General features: G+C 52.6%; 6 protein-coding genes across 6 annotated transcripts; 5 read left to right on the top strand and 1 right to left on the bottom strand.

Moving 5' to 3' along the window:
• Nucleotides 1-1,203: 1,203 nt before the first annotated feature.
• Nucleotides 1,204-2,372, top strand: GLOTRDRAFT_136682 (NAD P-binding protein). The gene is made up of 4 exons (XM_007864986.1): nt 1,204-1,261; nt 1,318-1,416; nt 1,480-1,740; nt 1,799-2,372. Exons 1-4 carry the CDS (start codon nt 1,223-1,225, stop codon nt 2,252-2,254), a joined length of 855 nt encoding a protein of 284 aa, XP_007863177.1. The 5' UTR covers nt 1,204-1,222; the 3' UTR covers nt 2,255-2,372.
• Nucleotides 2,373-3,102: 730 nt separating this feature from the next.
• Nucleotides 3,103-3,840, top strand: GLOTRDRAFT_56292 (Cerato-platanin). Its single transcript, XM_007864799.1, has 2 exons — nt 3,103-3,592; nt 3,648-3,840. Exon 1 carries the CDS (start codon nt 3,150-3,152, stop codon nt 3,573-3,575), a length of 426 nt encoding a protein of 141 aa, XP_007862990.1. The 5' UTR covers nt 3,103-3,149; the 3' UTR covers nt 3,576-3,592; nt 3,648-3,840.
• Nucleotides 3,841-5,157: 1,317 nt separating this feature from the next.
• Nucleotides 5,158-6,434, top strand: GLOTRDRAFT_35572 (Clavaminate synthase-like protein; the record flags this gene model as incomplete). The annotated part of the gene is made up of 6 exons (XM_007864646.1): nt 5,158-5,303; nt 5,354-5,476; nt 5,537-5,900; nt 5,947-6,018; nt 6,068-6,156; nt 6,206-6,434. The coding sequence occupies 6 exons, from the start codon at nt 5,158-5,160 to the stop codon at nt 6,432-6,434; spliced, it is 1,023 nt and encodes a 340-aa protein (XP_007862837.1).
• A 1,586-nt stretch (nt 6,435-8,020) lies between these two features.
• Nucleotides 8,021-8,936, top strand: GLOTRDRAFT_36291 (uncharacterized protein; the record flags this gene model as incomplete). The annotated part of the gene is made up of 3 exons (XM_007864703.1): nt 8,021-8,084; nt 8,140-8,340; nt 8,398-8,936. 3 exons carry the CDS (start codon nt 8,021-8,023, stop codon nt 8,934-8,936), a joined length of 804 nt encoding a protein of 267 aa, XP_007862894.1.
• Nucleotides 8,937-9,839: 903 nt separating this feature from the next.
• Nucleotides 9,840-13,892, bottom strand: GLOTRDRAFT_37135 (acetyl-CoA synthetase-like protein; the record flags this gene model as incomplete). The annotated part of the gene is made up of 14 exons (XM_007864764.1): nt 9,840-10,049; nt 10,105-10,353; nt 10,407-10,568; nt 10,625-10,903; nt 10,966-11,497; nt 11,781-11,942; nt 11,996-12,168; nt 12,220-12,262; nt 12,315-12,421; nt 12,477-12,725; nt 12,789-12,842; nt 12,891-13,132; nt 13,187-13,541; nt 13,602-13,892. The coding sequence occupies 14 exons, from the start codon at nt 13,890-13,892 to the stop codon at nt 9,840-9,842; spliced, it is 3,108 nt and encodes a 1,035-aa protein (XP_007862955.1).
• A 2,883-nt stretch (nt 13,893-16,775) lies between these two features.
• On the top strand, nt 16,776-17,086 carry GLOTRDRAFT_36939 (uncharacterized protein; the record flags this gene model as incomplete). The annotated part of the gene is made up of 2 exons (XM_007864749.1): nt 16,776-16,853; nt 16,958-17,086. Coding segments are annotated over 2 exons (207 nt in total), but the record flags the coding sequence as incomplete, so codon positions are not given.
• Nucleotides 17,087-17,778: the final 692 nt, after the last annotated feature.

The following is a 17,778-nucleotide window of genomic DNA, read 5'->3' on the forward strand; positions in this document are numbered from 1 at the left end:
TGTATGAATATCAAAGTACTGGGGCTCCCTAATAGTTGAACAGAGTCTTGACTAAGAGATGCTCAGTTACACGATGTATTAGTAGACGGACCTGACATGAAGGGCATTCGCCAATCTCTGGAGGGTATCACTCTGTTTCCTGCAGACTCTTTCTGGATTGGCTTCTTTTTTCTGAATGGGACACTTGTAAACTAAGTGTTATCGGCGGTTATACTCGTATAAAGGGACTACAGCACAAGCAGTAACCTCTGCGAGGATGTGCATTCGAGCTCGCTGAGTCTGAATTGAGCGTAAAGTAGCGTGAGATATAGCATCGGACGTCTCCGAATGTTATGATGGCTCATGATATTATCTTCTCGATGTCGCATACCACATAACACTTCGGCGCTCAATATTAGTATCTAGTATAGTTCATATACAATACAAGAACACATCTATATAAATTTTGGACCTTAGGTTCCCATCCGAAAGAAGTTATAGACAACACAAGTCAACCTGTGCCATAGTCACACTGTGTGACGTACTCTACAGGCGGTTCTCGGGGCCTTGACAGCGGTGCCGTCGGCAACAGGTCCATCCTGCGGCAAAAATCGAGCTGAACGCTCTCTGTTGCCATAAATGCTAGTTGTTGTGTGGATGTCGAGATAGCGCCGTATAGTACCGCATTTTAGTAGCTCTCCGTGAGGACGAGAGAAAACCATACTCCATCAACGCCAACGATCTTGAACATATCTCGATGGGGAAATAGGACCTCCATAAATGGCAAATGCATTTCTCAATATAGCGGTGATGCTATCAGGTATTTCAAGTCTATCTGATTTCACGAGATGCCGAAGAAAACCTAAAGAGAACCGCAGCGAACACAAGCAAGCAGAACTTCATAATATGGAAAATGCATCCCTCATGCCGGAGCCAAACGGCGAAATATCCCATCCATCCCGGAGTACTTGGGGTCTCCAAATCGGACATTTACTAGTAGTGGGCAACCACTGGACGCCCTGGCACACGTACACGATGGAGGGGACTACGATGCAGCTGACCAAGGCCGACGGTCTCTGTCAGCAGGATACGAGTCTCGGAGCCGTGCGCCATCCCGGTACGATGACGACGCTCGACGCCGGACTCGAGAGCATAAATAGACGGCTGTGACGACGTGCAGGGAGGTACTCATCGACAAGTCCACCGTACAAGACTCTCATCGCTGTCGACATCCACTGCTGCCATGGCTGAAAAGGAACTTGTTGCAATTGTTACAGGCGCGGTATGTCATCCATCACCTTTGATAGCACCAATAAACCGAATGAATACTTCATTCAGAACAAAGGGATAGGAAAGGCCATCGTAGAACGGCTTGCTGCAAGGTTCGAAGGCTCCTACCTCGCGCAAACCACGGGAGCCTCTAGCTTGCTGATCTATGTGAATCTGTACAGTTACACATTTGTTTAGTATGAACTAACCGAGCACTGCGCCTATATCAAGCTGACGGCCCGCGACGAATCTCGCGGCCTAGCTGCCCTGCAAGAAGTCCGTAACACCGCGCCTGCCTCGGTGAAGATCGAATTCCACCCGTTAGACATCAACTCGACCGAGTCCATCCACGCACTGGCCAAGTCCATGAAGGAGCGGCACGGACAGATAGATGTCCTGATCAATAATGCGGCGGTCGCGACCAAAGGCCCGGCATTCGACGAGCAGATTGTAGAGTTCACGCTCGCACCAAATTACTATGGAACGAAGGAGGTATGTAGGACTAGGAGAGATGAATGTGTCGGTATATGCGCTAACTCCGCAACCGCAGATGTGCCTGGCCTTCCTCCCCCTCCTGAATCCCACCCACGGCCGCCTCATCAACGTCTCCAGCATGGGCGGCGTCCTCTCGCGTCTCTCCTCCCCGGACCTCGCCGCGCGCTTCCGCAACGCACGCGCCGTCCCTGAGGTCGACGCCCTCATGGCCGAGTTCCGCGCGGACGTCAAGGCCGGCACCTGGAAAGAGAAGGGCTGGTACGGCAGCGCGTACGCCACCAGCAAGATGGGCGTCACGGCGCTCACGCGCGCGCTCGCGCATCAGACGCGGGATAAGAACGGATTGCTGGTGAACGCGGTGTGTCCCGGGTGGGTGAAGACGGACATGGCGGGGCCGAGCGCGCCGAAGACGGTCGAGGAGGGCGCGGTGAACCCTGTGATGCTTGCGCTGGATGATATCAAGGGTAAGAGCGGGACTTTCTGGAATGATAGCGGGGAGTATGAGTGGTAGATACGTGGTGAGCGTCAGTCAACAGAGGTGCAGGGTCTATGACCTTCGGATGAGTATATGCGTTCAGCAGTGGCGTTGATATCCGCGCGGGCATGGATCTGGCTTTGTGGCAATTGCGGTAGATTTGTTTCCGCATTTGCTGCAGCCGACATGCACACCGCTGGGAATGCACAGTATATCGAGTCTGACAATGTGATATACTTTCTTAGCTGCTCGAGGTATACTCTGTCGTTTCTCTGAGACAGCTTCACTCCTCGTCTCAAACATATTAGGTCGACCGCGTCGCCTTCCACTGCTCGCCGGTGCGAGTACTGTGGCAGACTCGGTCGGGTCATGTTTTTTCCTAAAGCCGCATATAGAACCCGATTTTGTATGCTCTGTGGCTGGACTGTGCTGACGACGTAAAAGTGGTTCTCGGATAGAGATGTCGACCCTGTGAGGCTCGCCGAGACAGTGAGCGGTACTCTCGATATACGCTATCTAGGTCATGAGTTCCCGCAATATTGATGGCAGAGCTCAGATTTACCACTGGCGGGCAGACATACCCGCAGGCAAGGGATATCTTTGGGTACGCGGGATACCCAACCCATCCGACCCCCACGGATTGGTCCAGCATTTGGCTCTAGATGACTTCCGGTAGGCGATTTCTGTCCGCCGTATGTGTTTCGGTGCAAGAACGTGACTTACATGAAGCTGTGAATGACCGGTCGTGTTCACAGGACAAAAAATCAATACAGTGACTTTGCTGAACCTCCCGAAGTCGGCTAACGGATGCCGAGTTCATAGGGCATAAAAGGACGCACCTTGACAGCATCGACCTCAGCAAGAACTGAAAACGCACAGTTCTTACTACCCCCACCACAGCGAAAGACTCCGCTAATCAACCACTCACAATATGAAGTTCATCTCCACTTTCGTCGCCCTCGCCGCCGTCTTCCTGCCCCTGACAAAGGCAGTCACCGTCTCCTACGACCAGACCTACGACAACAGCGGGCAGTCGCTCAACACCGTCGCCTGCTCCAACGGGCCCAACGGGCTCCTCTCGAAGTACCCGTGGCTCTCGACCTTCGGCTCCATCCCCGACTTCCCGTACATCGGTGGCGCCGCCGCGGTGGCGGGGTGGAACTCAGCGCAGTGCGGGACGTGTTGGCAGCTGACCTATAACGGGAAGACGATCACGGTGCTCGCGATAGACCATACGGATAATGGGTTCAACATCGCCTTGGAGGCGATGAATGATTTGACGGATAACCAGGCTGAATTCCTGGGTCGCGTTGACGCCACCGTGACCCAGGTCGATGTCTCCCAGTGCGGATTGTAATGGATCTACGAAGGAAGGTCAGTGCTCCGATAAAAATATGGTCTCACCACCTGACTCACATTTCGCCTGCAGTTGAATTTGGATCTACGGACATGTATCAATAACGATGATATGGACTCACGGACCCCGGTCAGGGTTGTATTGGATAGTTGTATTGCTGTGTACTATTCCGCCCTCACTAGTGTGCCAATTTGTATATGTGCTGTCGTGGAATGTACAGGATGGCCCGGGCGACACACCTACGCTTGAAGGACCTGTTAAGACGATCCTTGACATCCGTGGCACTTACCATGATCATGAGCTTGTAACGGAAGACCCTGCCCTACGACTTCGGTCTTCCTTAAGCGCTCCAATATTGCGACAGAGCTTGCCGCCTGCGTCTAGACCTCGCAGCTCTATAGACAATCACGTACCAGGCTACAATGCTAGTGCCCAAAATGTGCGGTAAGGGTCCTGAGACTTATGGACGCATCACATCCTTTGAGGACCGACGCTGACAACCAAACACATCAGAAGGGACGCCTTTGTGTCGTTTAGTCCGGGCACATCGAGCTAGCCGAAGTGGATGTCCACCGATATCGTGTCGAAATGCCGCCAAGTCAAATACGTCACCATCGAACCAGAGGCGTACGACCAGGAGAGACTCTGGTCTCCCTTTCCTTTCGAGCTCCCCAGGATCGGGTTAGGGAGCAGAACTCGCAGCTAGTCTGGTCAACCGCTGAATTTACACCTTGCCTGGCAGCAATCAGGGGAATCAAGCCTGTAGAAGGGTGATATGGGCAGACAATGAGTTCTCCAGATTATCCCCCGACCATCTCATACCTATAGCCTAATCGGAGTATATGTAGGCCAACGGGTCAAATACGGGAGGGACATCCACAAGATTGCACGACTATGATGAAGCTCGGTGAGAGGACGCACATCTGGAGTAGCATGCGTTTGTGAGGCCGCTCGTAAGCTCTGCAAAGCCTCCTGTGTGAGGCCTCAGTGCCTCAGTAATCATACTGGTAGCGAGCTCGAATAGGTCCATGGGCTTCCTGTTGAAGGCGGGGACAGGCGGCACTCCGACCACTCATGAACCGGTGTCAGTCTTACAAGCTTATCCCAGCATGCATTATCTATATCTGCGACACGCAGGTGCTAAACATGGATCATCCAGTGCCATTCATGCTCACCTTCAACTGCAGCGATGATAATGCTTGTCAGTATCCAGGGCTCGGAATGGTGGTCGCGGGCGATCATAATGGCGACTGGGTCATTTCGCCTCTCTACAAAAGCATGAAACTGGGGCCTACATTGGATAGCCATTAGACTTCCAGATACTTGGGAACTTGAAGGAGGGTAAGGAGTCGCCCACTAGCATGCTAGCAGCTCCAACCATACATTCGAGCTCCGAATCAAGACGAACGGGTTACGGCCCGGGGCCTGCCCTAGTTCGCCACCATCTGTTCCGAGTCCACAGTGGACAGAAGGTGGCAATGTTAGTGCTGCTTGTGAGAAGGACGACCTATAAGGTTTGTGGTGCTCCCTCCAACTTAGAGCAACACCTCCAGCTGCTGCGGCGCCAGTACATTCTATGCCTATGCACAACTGTACTGACATCCCTCCGTTTCCAGACGATATTCCGACAGAACAACTATCCATAATTGACTATCAACTGCTTCTAGCTGGTGAACCCTCAGAGATAGAGAAACTCTACCATGCAGCGGCCACCCAAGGCTTCTGGTAGTACGTCACACCTAGCGCCTGCTGATAAGCGGTGCAAATATTGTTCGCAGTGTTAAGAATCATGGGATGGAGTTACTCGTCAATGCAATGTTCAGAACCGCGGAAAAGGTACTCAACTTGCCGTTGAAGGACAAGCTAGAACTCCTGCAACGCGACCACCGAGGCGCGCATGGGTCTGTATATCTCTCATGAGCCCTGGTCACCGACGCAGTACTATTCTGAATTCGTCGCAGCTACAAAGCAAAGGGCACCGTCCCAGTAGATCAGCACGGCACCAGGGACATAACCGAGTTCATCAACATCAGCCAGGACGACGTCCTCGCCTACCCCACCCAGGTCCACCGCACGTACCCCGCGCCGCTCCGCGAGGCAATGGAGGACGTCGTGCAGCCGCTCGTGCGCGGCTGCGTGGCGATGAACCTCGCGATGCTGGCAGCACTCACCGGGAAGCTGCAGCTGCCCAACGGGACGTTGGCGCGGCTGCATGCGTATGCCGCGGGCGCAGAGAGCTGCTCGGAGCTGCGCTGCCTGAGGACTTCTCCGTGCCAGGAGTCGGGTCGGATAGCGCTTGGGGCACATACGGACTTTGGGTCACTTGTGTGTGCTGCAATGTTGTGATCAGTGCTTCCCTAATGGATGATAGTCGGCGGTCTTCAACAGGCTTGGCGGTTTGCAAATCCTTTGTCCAACGGACGGCACATGGAAATATGTCAAGGTAACTGTCTGCACTATATGATGCATCAGGTACTCACAGAATACGCGAGCCTTTACCGGGACATATCATATGCAACGTCGGGGATGCATTGGAGTTCTTTAGCGGTGGCCTCCTCCGATCGAGCGTGCATCGAGTCCTGTGCGTATACCCTCCTAGGCACGTATTATAGCGCACTCACCGCTCCCAGCCCTCCCCCGGGTCTACAGGCGCAACACGAGCGCTGGTCCATCGTGTATTTCACGAGGCCCGCTGATGACGTCGAGCTCAGGCCTCTCGCGGAAGAGAGCAGCTTGATCGCTGGTGCGGCCAAGGCTGCGTCTGGCAGCGAGAAACTGTCTCCTGGGTTTACTGCCGGAGAGTGGTACGCTAAGAAGACCGCGAAGTATCTCGCCAGGGAGCATTCTCTGCCCACATGATGACCTGATATGCAATGGTATGTACCTAGGCCGGATTACGCTTTCGTTGATCGTATCGGTCATGATAAGAGAGACAGAGCTCTGGTGGCATCTCACCTTCTTGTCCGCCGTCGTCGCATGTCTCGCAATCGCTCTCTCCCGGGTGTCTACTAAACTACGCGCCTTCGACCCGGGGATGTGTTGCGAGCCTCTTTCGCGCCAGCCACTGTTCCTCCTAGTTCTGCATGCACCTCCGCTCTTTAATATCAATATGAACCACATACCTGTCCCGCTGCCGTGTTATATCTGGTACGTCTCCAACAGTAGGACGTTTGGACTCCTTACCAGGCTAGAGCCTGATGCGTGCGCTTGTGACTGTCGGGGAGGGTACATCGTATCGATCGAGGGCCGTGGAGAAGAATGTATCCTTTGCGATTCTCGAGATGTGCTACAGGCTGGATGGCAGGTGCGAGAGCTTCAGCCCATCGCACCTCAGAGAACCATCCATGCTCTGCAGCCCTTGTTGTGTTTCATGAACGATAAGTTGCTCCGGCGTCCTCGCCTGAGTTGTGCACGTGTCCCTGTCATTGAAAGAAATGGATGGGGAATAATGGGGGTGACGAAGTGGAGCCGGGACTGTATAGCACTTCCCCGAAGGCGGCGACGTCGTGCGCAGCGTTTCAGAACGGGGCTATCGTGAGAGGGGACTCACTCGTACAGCGCAGTCATTGAGGTCTGCACGTTTAGCGACAAATAAAATATCAATGGAATCGGAAGTTACGAATCTGCAGCTTCTTCATAAGTGGGCAGTCGGGAGTGCGAAGTGTGAACGATATGAAGACTCACTTGCGCCTGCTCCACCCTGATGTGGGCCGGGTAAACGCACTCGTCCCTCTCTTGGGCTACCATATTTCGCACTATTGTGATTCGCACGGGTGACACGACCAATGCAGAAGACATGATGCGCAGCAGCACTTTCATGTAAACTTCACGCATCAGGGCCTATACATACGTGCACGCAAGCGGTTCGTCGTCCGCGAGGAACGGACAAACCAGCGGAAACACTCCCTAGTTGACTCATTGATCATCATATAACCGTCCGCCCAGAGAGCGCAACATGAGTCATACTCACCTGGGTCATTGTGCCGTATGTCGAGTCTCCGAGTCGTATCAAGACGTGTAACCTTGTGCTGACCCTTGTACTTGGCAACATCACAAATCAAAACATACCAGTCGCGTTGACTGCGCGAATCACTCCCTCTGGCGTCGGGCTGTGTCTGATAAAGCTGCGTGCTGCCCCGCACGACGCCCAAGCGCGCAAGTTGAACGCAGCAGCCAGCCACAAGCGCGTCGCGTTCCGGTGGCGGTGCTTGCGAAAGAATGGCCGTATTTCAAATCCGCGGAGCGCAGCCTGCAGATCTTTGCCACAGCTGGTGTCGATTGTGATTAGGGCCTTCAATACACAACTTAATGCCGACCGCCGGCTCACTGGGGACAGGAGGCAGGCAGTATAAAGGGGGCGCCATGGCTGCAGGCTAACCCACCAACGACACTCCCCATCCGTCCACTACACTTCCCAAGCCCTCCTCACTATGATCAGCACAAATATGAAGATACTTGCCATCGGGGCGTCGAGAAACATTGGCTACTATGCCTCGATTCGTCTCCTAGGTCAGTAGCTTTTGTTGTCTCCAGCGTACGCCGTCTCATTCATCCTGTTGCGCAGAGAAAGGCGCGACGATCACCTTCCTGCTCAGATCACCATCCGTATTCGACAACGACGAAAAGATCCAGGGCTACATCGCATCAGGGAAAGCGAGGCTCGTCAAGGGCGACGCGCTGGTTAAGGAGGACGTGCGGCGCGCATGGGAAGTAGCCGGGCAGGGCGAGCGCGAAGGACAAGTGGACTTTCTCCTCTTCACAGTCGGTACGTACCCGGACCGCACACCTCGTCAAGTACTCCCCCTGACAATACCGCACGCAGGCGGCACCCCGCACTTCTCACTCACCAAAGGCTTCCTCATCACCCCGCCCAACCTCTGCACCGCCTCCCTCCTCAACGCGCTCACCACCCTCCCCGCTACCTCGTCCCGGCCCAACATCATCGCGATCACTTCCAACGGGCTCGACGAGGCCTCGCACAAGGCGCTCCCGCTGGCCATGCGCCTCATGTACGGCTACCTCCTCGACGGCCCGCACAAGGACAAGCTCGGCGCCGAGCGCGTTCTCGCACACACCACCGGGCGCGCGTGGGCTGACCCCGAGCCCGAGGGGCATATCCTGCCCAAGGGGTGGGAGACGACTCCAGGGCTACCAGGGAAGGGGGAGTTGAAGGACGAGGTGGTTGTCGTCAGGCCGGCGCTGCTCACGGACGGCGCGGCGAAGGAGAAGTACCGCACGTCGGATACGATTATCCCGGGCGCGTACACGGTCTCGCGCAAGGACGTCGCGCATTTCATTGTGGAGGACATCATCAAGAACTGGGATTCGTGGAAGGGCAAGACGGCGTCGATCGTGTACTAATTGGTTTCCGTGGCGCATTGTATGATCATATATCGCATTACTCGAGGGGACTGGAGTGGGGTGTATAATGTAACATCTGCTAAATATTTATTTATTGCTTCGAATGAGATGCATATGCCATAGGTCTCAATCACGTCGACAGGAAAGAGCTACAATATATTCAAATAGCAAACGTCATAGCCTGCAGAGGAAATCCAGCAACTGCGCGAGTTCTGCATGCCCCGGGCCTCGTCAACGGATGACTTCCCCGTAAGCATTTAGAACGCGTTTTGAGCAGTTCTAAATCTCTAAACGCATCAAAGCCGAGATGCCGTCTTGTCACGCTCTCGCTTAGACCAAGTTTTGATGAGGCTCGTCGAGCAAAAACCGTCTCTACACTTTAAATCTAGCAGGGGGGGGGTCGACCGCCCTTTCCAAATCTCCAGACGACTCTAAACGCTCGCTTAGCCTCGGCCCTCGGTTGAGGTCCGCGTATCAAATCTGCCATCAGCACCTGCTAAATTGAGCGATCCGCTCGCCATAAATGGAAAGCGAACTCATGGTCGTGACTTGCAGTCGTCGAGCGTTGCTCTGGCATTCTCTGGCATTACGGATGGGAGGAACGGTTTTATTTTTCCATTGCACCGTGGCAGCGAGTGTGACCAGGTACGCTGATGGCGTTTAGAACTGCGAAATCTAGGATTTTGGTCATCCAATGGCGAGCAACGGAGGCGTGCACCGAGATTGCCGATGCCTCGGATCCGTTGCTTCTGTGCACGTGGACAGCGGCGATCGCTCTTGAGCCACACTGGGATTGACGGTCATTGACCAGGCGAGCAAACTCGATGCAATGTACCATGGCCGAGCAGCATATATCATAATACACCTAAATTTACACAAGCAAGTCCACCACATGGTCTGCATTTACATGAACTCCTTCGATTTCCAGTACCTCACCCACCTTTCAGCGTCCTGCTCATTCAGACATGCCAATTGCCCCAGAGTCGGGCTCAGAGCCTGCGCTTTCTCAGTCGAGAATGTAGCGACCCCTCCAGCCTCACCACCTTTCAATCTCGCCTTTGCAGTGTCAGCAGCCGCATGCTTGCGAAAGAACTCCAATAACCTGACGGCGGGCTGTTTGCACGACACTGTCAGAAACACATTCGACGCCTGACACGTCTTTACTCACCACAAGTCCATGGCCATTCGTCTCAGCCTTGGCCGCTCGTTTTTCCAAGCGGCTAACCCACTCGCTAAACGATACAAGGGCCAGCGACTCAGAGGAGTGACCCAAGGCTTTCCTGATAGCCACCATAATATCCGTCCACTTCACCGGCCTCGGGTGGACGACGTTAACAGCCAGCGGCGGCTCCCCCGCAGCGAGACCCACGTCCAGAACGGTCCTTGCCACCGCTTGCATAGGCAGCCACGAGACAGTCTTATACGGAATGTCAGACTCGAAGCCGCGGGTGATACGAGAAGAGCACTCACACCCTGAGAGTCAGGCAGGCAGCTGAGCGCTAAGCTCGACTTGAATAGTATGGGCACCCAGTCCGTCGTCGCCCACGCGCCGTCTGGTTCCCCGCCGCAAATTTGTCCGATGCGCAGAGACGTGCTCCGCAGGCCAGTCTCCTCAGCAGCCGCAGCGAGGACCTACAAACCCTCTCGCATTAGCACACGCACCACAATAATTTCAGCTTACGACGCACTCTTTCTACGACGTACTTCCCCTCGCCGTACCCGCCCCCGACGGCAGCGTCAGGCTTCGGTATAATCTCTTCCGGGAATGGCCCCTTTGCCGCGTCCCAAGCCTGCGCCACCGTAATCGACGACGTGAACACGAATTTTACCTGCGCCCCGTGCTTAGACGTCAGAGCAAAGTCGATGAGGCCCCTAGTTGCGCGGATGTTCGGCTCGAAGGACGGCAAGGCGAGATTGAAGTCGACCCTCCATGCGTTATGTATGACGTGTGTGACGGAATCTCGTATCTGACGGGAACATATAAATCGTCAGCATCGCTATGCATGCAGTCAGGAACATCCAAACGCACCGCGTCGTGTGTACGCATGTCACTCGACAGACCAAGGTCCGGGACACTCGCGTCACCGTCAACAAAGACCACCTTGCTCGATGTGAACAAATCCCCCGACAGGCCTCTATTCACAAACGCAGCCTTCTGCCTGTCGACAGTCGGGCTCGTCGCCGAGAGTCTATTGAATGCATACACCCTCTTCACCCTGTCGTCACCCAGCAGCGCAGCCAAGATATACGAGCCCAAGCTGCCCGTCGAGCCTGTCAGGAGCACCACGGCACCGTCCCCTGGCGGTGATTCCGGGCTGACGGGTTTCGGGAACTGAGCCGAGTACTTCTCCACCATCGCCTCCATCGCATCCGTGGGCGACGCCTTTTCATTGACGCTCTCCGGCCTCAGCAGTGCCGCGACCGCGCCCGCGAGTTGCACAATCGACGGATTCGTGTACACAATGTTCTGCGTGACCCCCGCCAATGCCTGCTTCGCACCAGGCTCCGCCGACTTGCGCAGAGCGCCAATGATCCTGTTACGCAGGAATGTCGCGCTCAAGCTGGAATATACGTGTCAGCGAAAACGTCTTTGGAACTGTACGTAGATATGTTTCGCTGTCACCTGTCAAAGCCCTTGTTGAATAGATCATCCTGAGGGCCGACCGCCCGCCCTCCATTGATCTGTCTCGCCTGTATCGACAGCCACTCAACGAGCGCGGGCGGTGTCCATGCGGCAGGCGGGTCGGCGCCTTCGATGTTCATGCTCGACTCTACGGCGTCGTACCTATCCGACATATCGTTTCAGCTTCCAAACGATCTCTTCTGTACAAACATTGTACTAACATCGCATCGATTTCCTCGGCGTACAAACCAAGTGTCATTTTGCGCATAACAGTTCCCTTCGCCGCGCGTGCCATTGGCTTGGCGGGATCAGTCACCAGTATCATTTCCTTGAATATGCGACTAAAGGCCGGTGCTTCCTTGTTGGCCTCTTCCACGCTCGGCCTGTGCCCATCAGATCACACTCAAGTTGGTGCACATAGGCTGCGTCGACCTACCACATCTTATTGCGGAAGTCGACAACAGCTTTCTCGTCCTTCGGGTCGATTACATGTGCAGGGTGCGGCTCGATGAGAATGCCGACTTGATCGCGACCCCGGCCAAACATCACGGTACCCTGGACTAAAGGATTGTGCAGGATGTGGCCCTCCATTGGAGATGGAACGGTTTTCTCGCCTATACAGAAACGGTCAGTACCCACCCATTGTGAATGCTGAATCACTCTACCGGAAGCTAGTACCAACACATCATCGGTGCGCCCCACCCTGGCCCGGGTTAGCGTAACCAGCAGAACGCGTACACATTCGATCAACTCACAGACGCCAAAGCCCCTCTATCGTCGGGTGCTTCTCCCAAAGGTCGGAAGTCGCGTAGCCCTTTGTGTCAGGCAAGTTCTCCACCGAAAGCTGATGATTCTCGTTCGTCTATACAATCCTTCAACACGCAGTCACCCCTCCAGCCACCGAACAGAGAACTCACCAACATGTGCAGCTCATACGTCCCGTCCCCCTGGTCGATCCACCTCGACTTGACCCGCGCCGACAGGCGTGTCCACGACCACTCCTTCGGCTCCTTGTAAATCAGCCCCGGCGCCTTGTTCTCGGGGATGATGTCGAACATATGCGAGGGCGCACCGAACTCGGTCCCGCCATACGTTGTGTTCAGTTTCACGCCGCGTGCGACGAGGGCGTTTCCGGCTTTAACAGATAAAGGTCCGCCAGCGAATGACTATGGAATTGGGCGTTAACGAGTCCGACGTTCTGGCACAATATAAGTGGATGGAGGACTGACGCAGATCTCCATGGTGGCGAGGAAGTCGATCGCCTCGGCCGAGTGCGCCCACGCCTACGAAACATGCATGAGCACATCCCCCAGACTTCTCACCCCTCTTACCTCGAAAAACGACGGAACCGCGATCGCTGTGTTCGAACCCGTCGCCTTGAGCGCTGCGAGCGTATTCTCCGGCGTCGGAATGACCGGGGGCGCAGGATATTTCGGCGGGAACACCGACGTCGCAAACCCTGTGACAAGGCCGCTGTACAGTTGCATGTACAGCCCGAAGGTGTGGAATGTCGGGGTCATCATTGCGCCCCAGACGAGCTCACATGGGTGGTATCGACCCTCGGTGGAGCATGCTGCAATCACAGTCAGCAGACAGTCGTTAGTAAGTGTACGGCGGTACGACGCACGCAGCGAGCACCACTGCAGCACAGTGCGGTGTGTCTGCGGAATGGGCTTCGGGAACCCAGTAGAGCCAGACGAGTGCAGATACAAAGTGACGTCGTCAACGGCAGGATGCCAATCCTCCAAAGCAAATGGCTCAAATGGGTCATTGGCAGTTTCCTTGCCCAGTAACGGGTAGACATCGGTGAACGCCGGGATTTCGTCGATCGCTAGTTCATATCCCTTGCCCGCGAACTCGGCCTCGCAGCTTTCGAGAAGGGGCTTAAGGAATGTTTTGGTTGTGACCGCACGGTGGCAGCCTATTTTTGAGAGCAGGTTGTATATCGCAGGTGCTGAATTCCGCGGCGAGATCGGGAACGGCTTCACCCATAACATTCGCGTTGAATCCACATGTCCGCGACAGATATCAGAAGCACTCACTACAAGCCCTGCTCTGATCATTCCCACAAGCAAAGCCATGTACATCACCGTGTCGCACAGCGCGATGAGCGCGACAACCTCGCCGTTGCGCATTCTTCCATCCGATCGCAGGGACCGCGCAACTCGATGCGTGGCACGGGCGAACTCCTCGAACGAGATGCGGACGATGGAACCATCGTCCAGAGCAAACTGCGCGCATGTACGGTCTGGGTTATGCTTGTGGTGAAAGTCCACAAAGCCGGGGTAGACATTCATGGAACCGTCAAGCCGGGGTACTGGCCTACCGTCCATCTCGCCTTCAGTCGAATTGGCCGTCCAGGAACGTTCCTGTGTTTGTGGAAATAGGTTTCAACGAAGGTGCGAAAGTAAGGGTGTCCATTGACCTGCATGCGTGCAGATATAAGTACTTCTAGGCATCTTTGTATGTCGATCCAGTCCGGCGTCTCTTGAGCACCCCGAGGCTCCTAGTTATCATTCGGTCAGACTATGGTCCGGGCCCTACAGTATAGAAACGGCATCATCAGCAGTATTCTTGGGTCCATCACAGCTATTTTTCGTTGGCAGTCACAGCCAGCCTGAATCGAACACGAAGCAGCCTGATGTCCGGGCTCACTGAATTCGCTCCCGCCAAATCAGATACTCAGACTGTTGGAATCCACACAGCAGGCATTTGTCCATCGGAAGAAGTTCCGGAATGCCAGCACGGCAGGTAGGCTCCCTACATAATGAATGAACCCGAAACTTGGTCAATGGAACCGGCAAGTCAACTGCCAAACATACACGAGGACCTCTTGTGCCTGGTCTTCATGAGAATACAGTCGAGTCTGTCAGAACCCATACCCCTCATAACCCAGAAGCTGCAATAACCCATAGGATTTGGTGGTCCACGCAGTCGGTTCCCTTCAAAAGCCATAATCATGACCTATAATCTGGTATATTATTAGCACATAATGGGGGATTTTGACCTATAAATGAGTGTCACTATGGTCATGTATGGTATGAAATGCCATTCATATCCTAACCTCGTCCCAAAGTGGGTGCAAATTGTCGTTTCGTTGATGTCCCACATGCGAGCAACAGTCGGGACAAGGCTGTGTCACGTTCACTATAGTATCACACACTGTCACAGGTGTAGTAACCCATAATCTGTGATAGTCCATATCTTTTTAGGTCCACGAACCAGTATGGGTTTCCACAGACTCAACTGTACAGAGGCTTTGGCCATCGACAAAACAGGAAATTGTGCCCCTCCTTTGAGAGGGGTTATGCCAAACCCACAATACGTCACACTTTTCGACCAACCGGCAAGTTCCGGCGTGCCATGTTTGGCTCCAGTGGCACACGGCTACACTTGGCATTATCTCGCGCAGCTAGACTCCGGTCCATGCATAGACTATACTTTGCATCTCACTTGCATATCAAAGTAAACAATCAGTACTAAATTCCATCTCAATTCACCGCAGCAGCTACATGCTGTGAATTGCACTCCACAGCAGCTACAGGCTGTGAACTTTGCACACCAAAGCAAGGAGGAGCTAAACATCTCTTGTATACGTCAAAGATTCGAAATAAGTGTCTTAAGCATCTTAGCAAGACATGATAAGATGTAATAAGATGTAAGAGCTGATTAGATCTAAGAGCCTGTTTTCAAGTACCAAGATGAAAACTCAAGCTTTCTATAATACTGTATGTAGGGTTGCTTTGTTGCATTCAAATCAAGTGGACCTTAGGACTACCAAGTATTGGGGCACACTGGATAGCTATGACTCATGCTACGGAATATCATATTTAAGCCTTAAGATGATAAGATGCTTTCTGGTTTTCCCGATGTGAGAAGATAGATGTATCAAAGAAGCCCGGTCCTGCTGGGCAGTAGCAAAATCTGTGGACAACTTACAAGAGGGAAGTTATTAATGTCATCAATTTACAGCTTCTCCAGCCAAGCCTTGCTCTGCATGATCTCAAGAACTGGCTAGGCCTGCTGGATCAAGCTCTGTATTTCTGTGTAAAATTCAGTGTTGCAAATGAAGTCATGGATAAACATATGTGGAACTTGATATGGCCAATCAGGTCCAAGTTGTGGCCTGGAACACTATGGATGAGGTTGAATGTAGTCCTGATCAAATTGCCTTCCTTGTTAGGAGGAAAGATGATGGTTACAATACAAGGTGTATGACATATACATATGGTGAAATTCTTCCCATATTTGTTCTCACACAGATCTGAAGGGCATGAGTTCTTTCCCTGGCCAGGGGCATCCATATCAGGCTCTCTGCTCTTTGAACTGTTCCAAATATACATAGAGACAGTATTTATAGTCTCAAAACTCCCATGTGTTGTCTAGATTAAAGTTCGGAGTGGTAGTCATGGGGGATGTTGACTGATGTTCTCAGCCTCCCATTTGTATACCCCTGTCAATCATCTGGAAATGGTAATATGGCAATACCCCTTAGGGATTTGTTCTTATCAAAAAACAAGCATTGGTACCTGGTGTCCCCTCAGGCAAGTGACTCTGAATATGCTGTGCTTCATGTGCTAGAGTAAACATTTGCATCTTATGATTGACTTGAGCAACTCAGTGCATCCTGTCATCACCTTCCAAACAGATGCACACTAGGATTGAGGGTTTGAACGTGACATACCCACAGCAATATTATGGGCATGAAGGTCCACAGGTGTTACCAGCACTGGGAGATCACCTGTTGAAGACACTTTAACAATCAGGGGAGCCAGGGGGATGTGCACAAATCTGTCAAATACCAATAGCCTGTCAAATGGATGTAACACAACAGTATTCAATCTATCACCTCAGGCAATCAAGCCATGCCACAGTGAACATACAATGAATAACACATTCTGATTCTCAAGGCTGATTTCTGATGACCATTGCAGATGATGATGAACTTGTTTGATTGTACTTGCCCACTTCAGTGCCTTGGCTCATCTGATTCATCAATTCTGGAGAACTTTGGCATGGGTAGCTCTGTGTTCCTGCATATAAGCCAGAAAACTCAGAGGACTGTAGCTAGCACACCTTTCTACTAGTATCCATCATGGCTACAACTGTTGTAACTGACATTGCTGGGACATTTCTGGTGAGTATCTTCATGGCTGCAATGTAAGCAAACTATGAATATGTATGGGGAAACCTCAATTGACTTATAAGAGCATAGCTTGTATGGTGTGACAACAACACAGACATTCCTATACTATCAGAACTATACAAAAGATAGCTGGCCACTGAAAACTATGGTATGCAACAGTCAACCCAATCATTTGAATACTGCTTCAGTTAATTGATAATGACAGGTAGCCACAATATGGTATAGCCCCATTTGTCTTTATCTAGAGCTCAGGGGCACATCCTCATCTGCTCATTCAGGATTTTTGAGACACTGCATATGGCATTCTGTATTGACTTCATATACAACTATGTTATCACGGATTTTGGCAAGGTTGAAGCCCTCAATGAAATCTACTGGTAGGTTATGACACACTTTAAGAGCTCTCCCATGATCCTGGCTGATTGCAGCTTTCCTGTCTAGGAGTGGCGGAGTATGTGCAATTCCAGTCATATGTTTTCATAGATATTAACCAAAGTGGCTTGCAGATCACAGTGCTACTTGGTGTGCGTTGATATGCACTGACACACAACAATCACCAAGGACCAAAGGAAATAAACCTAAACCCCGTGATATGGGTGAAGGCGGTCCGAGACAACTGAAGGGTATTTAATAGTTCGAGGGGGAAAGGAGGAGTAAGACGCCGTAGGGTAGTCCGTAGGAAGACCTAGAAAAATAAAACAAAACCTTGACGCCTGAAACAAACACTAAGGGACGCTCCGGAGTATTTATCTCCGGAAAGTCGCAGACAAAGTCGCAAACCACGAAACCGAGTGTAGGTTCGGGCCCACGGGAGTAGAAATTGCTAGAGAAACTTGGTTAATTTTATTTCGCTATGTGAGACTCACCGGAGCTAATTGGATCGATGGCGGAGATAATTCACTCGACGAGTCAGGCCTATTGGCAAAGCTAAGATCGGTTATAATTCGCTAAGTTCGACGCTTTCGAACTTCTCGGGTCACTGAGATCGTAACTCTAATTCTCTGAGATGGTGAAGTCGAAACTTATTTTTCTGTATGCTACTTTGTACAATTTATACTACAGGAATGGCTTTG

The sequence above is a fragment of the Gloeophyllum trabeum genome (assembly GCF_000344685.1).
Source record: "Gloeophyllum trabeum ATCC 11539 unplaced genomic scaffold GLOTRscaffold_00003, whole genome shotgun sequence".
NCBI lineage: Eukaryota > Fungi > Basidiomycota > Agaricomycetes > Gloeophyllales > Gloeophyllaceae > Gloeophyllum > Gloeophyllum trabeum.

What these genes read in the sequence shown, in the direction of transcription:
- GLOTRDRAFT_56292 (XM_007864799.1), top strand. Translation starts at nt 3,150, where the DNA reads ATGAAGTTCATCTCCACTTTCGTCGCCCTCGCCGCCGTCTTCCTGCCC.
- GLOTRDRAFT_136682 (XM_007864986.1), top strand. Translation starts at nt 1,223, where the DNA reads ATGGCTGAAAAGGAACTTGTTGCAATTGTTACAGGCGCG. An exon ending in TTGCAATTGTTACAGGCGCG is followed by an intron (nt 1,262 to 1,317) that starts GTATGTCATCCA and finishes TACTTCATTCAG; the next exon opens with AACAAAGGGATAGGAAAGGC. An exon ending in ATTACTATGGAACGAAGGAG is followed by an intron (nt 1,741 to 1,798) that starts GTATGTAGGACT and finishes CCGCAACCGCAG; the next exon opens with ATGTGCCTGGCCTTCCTCCC.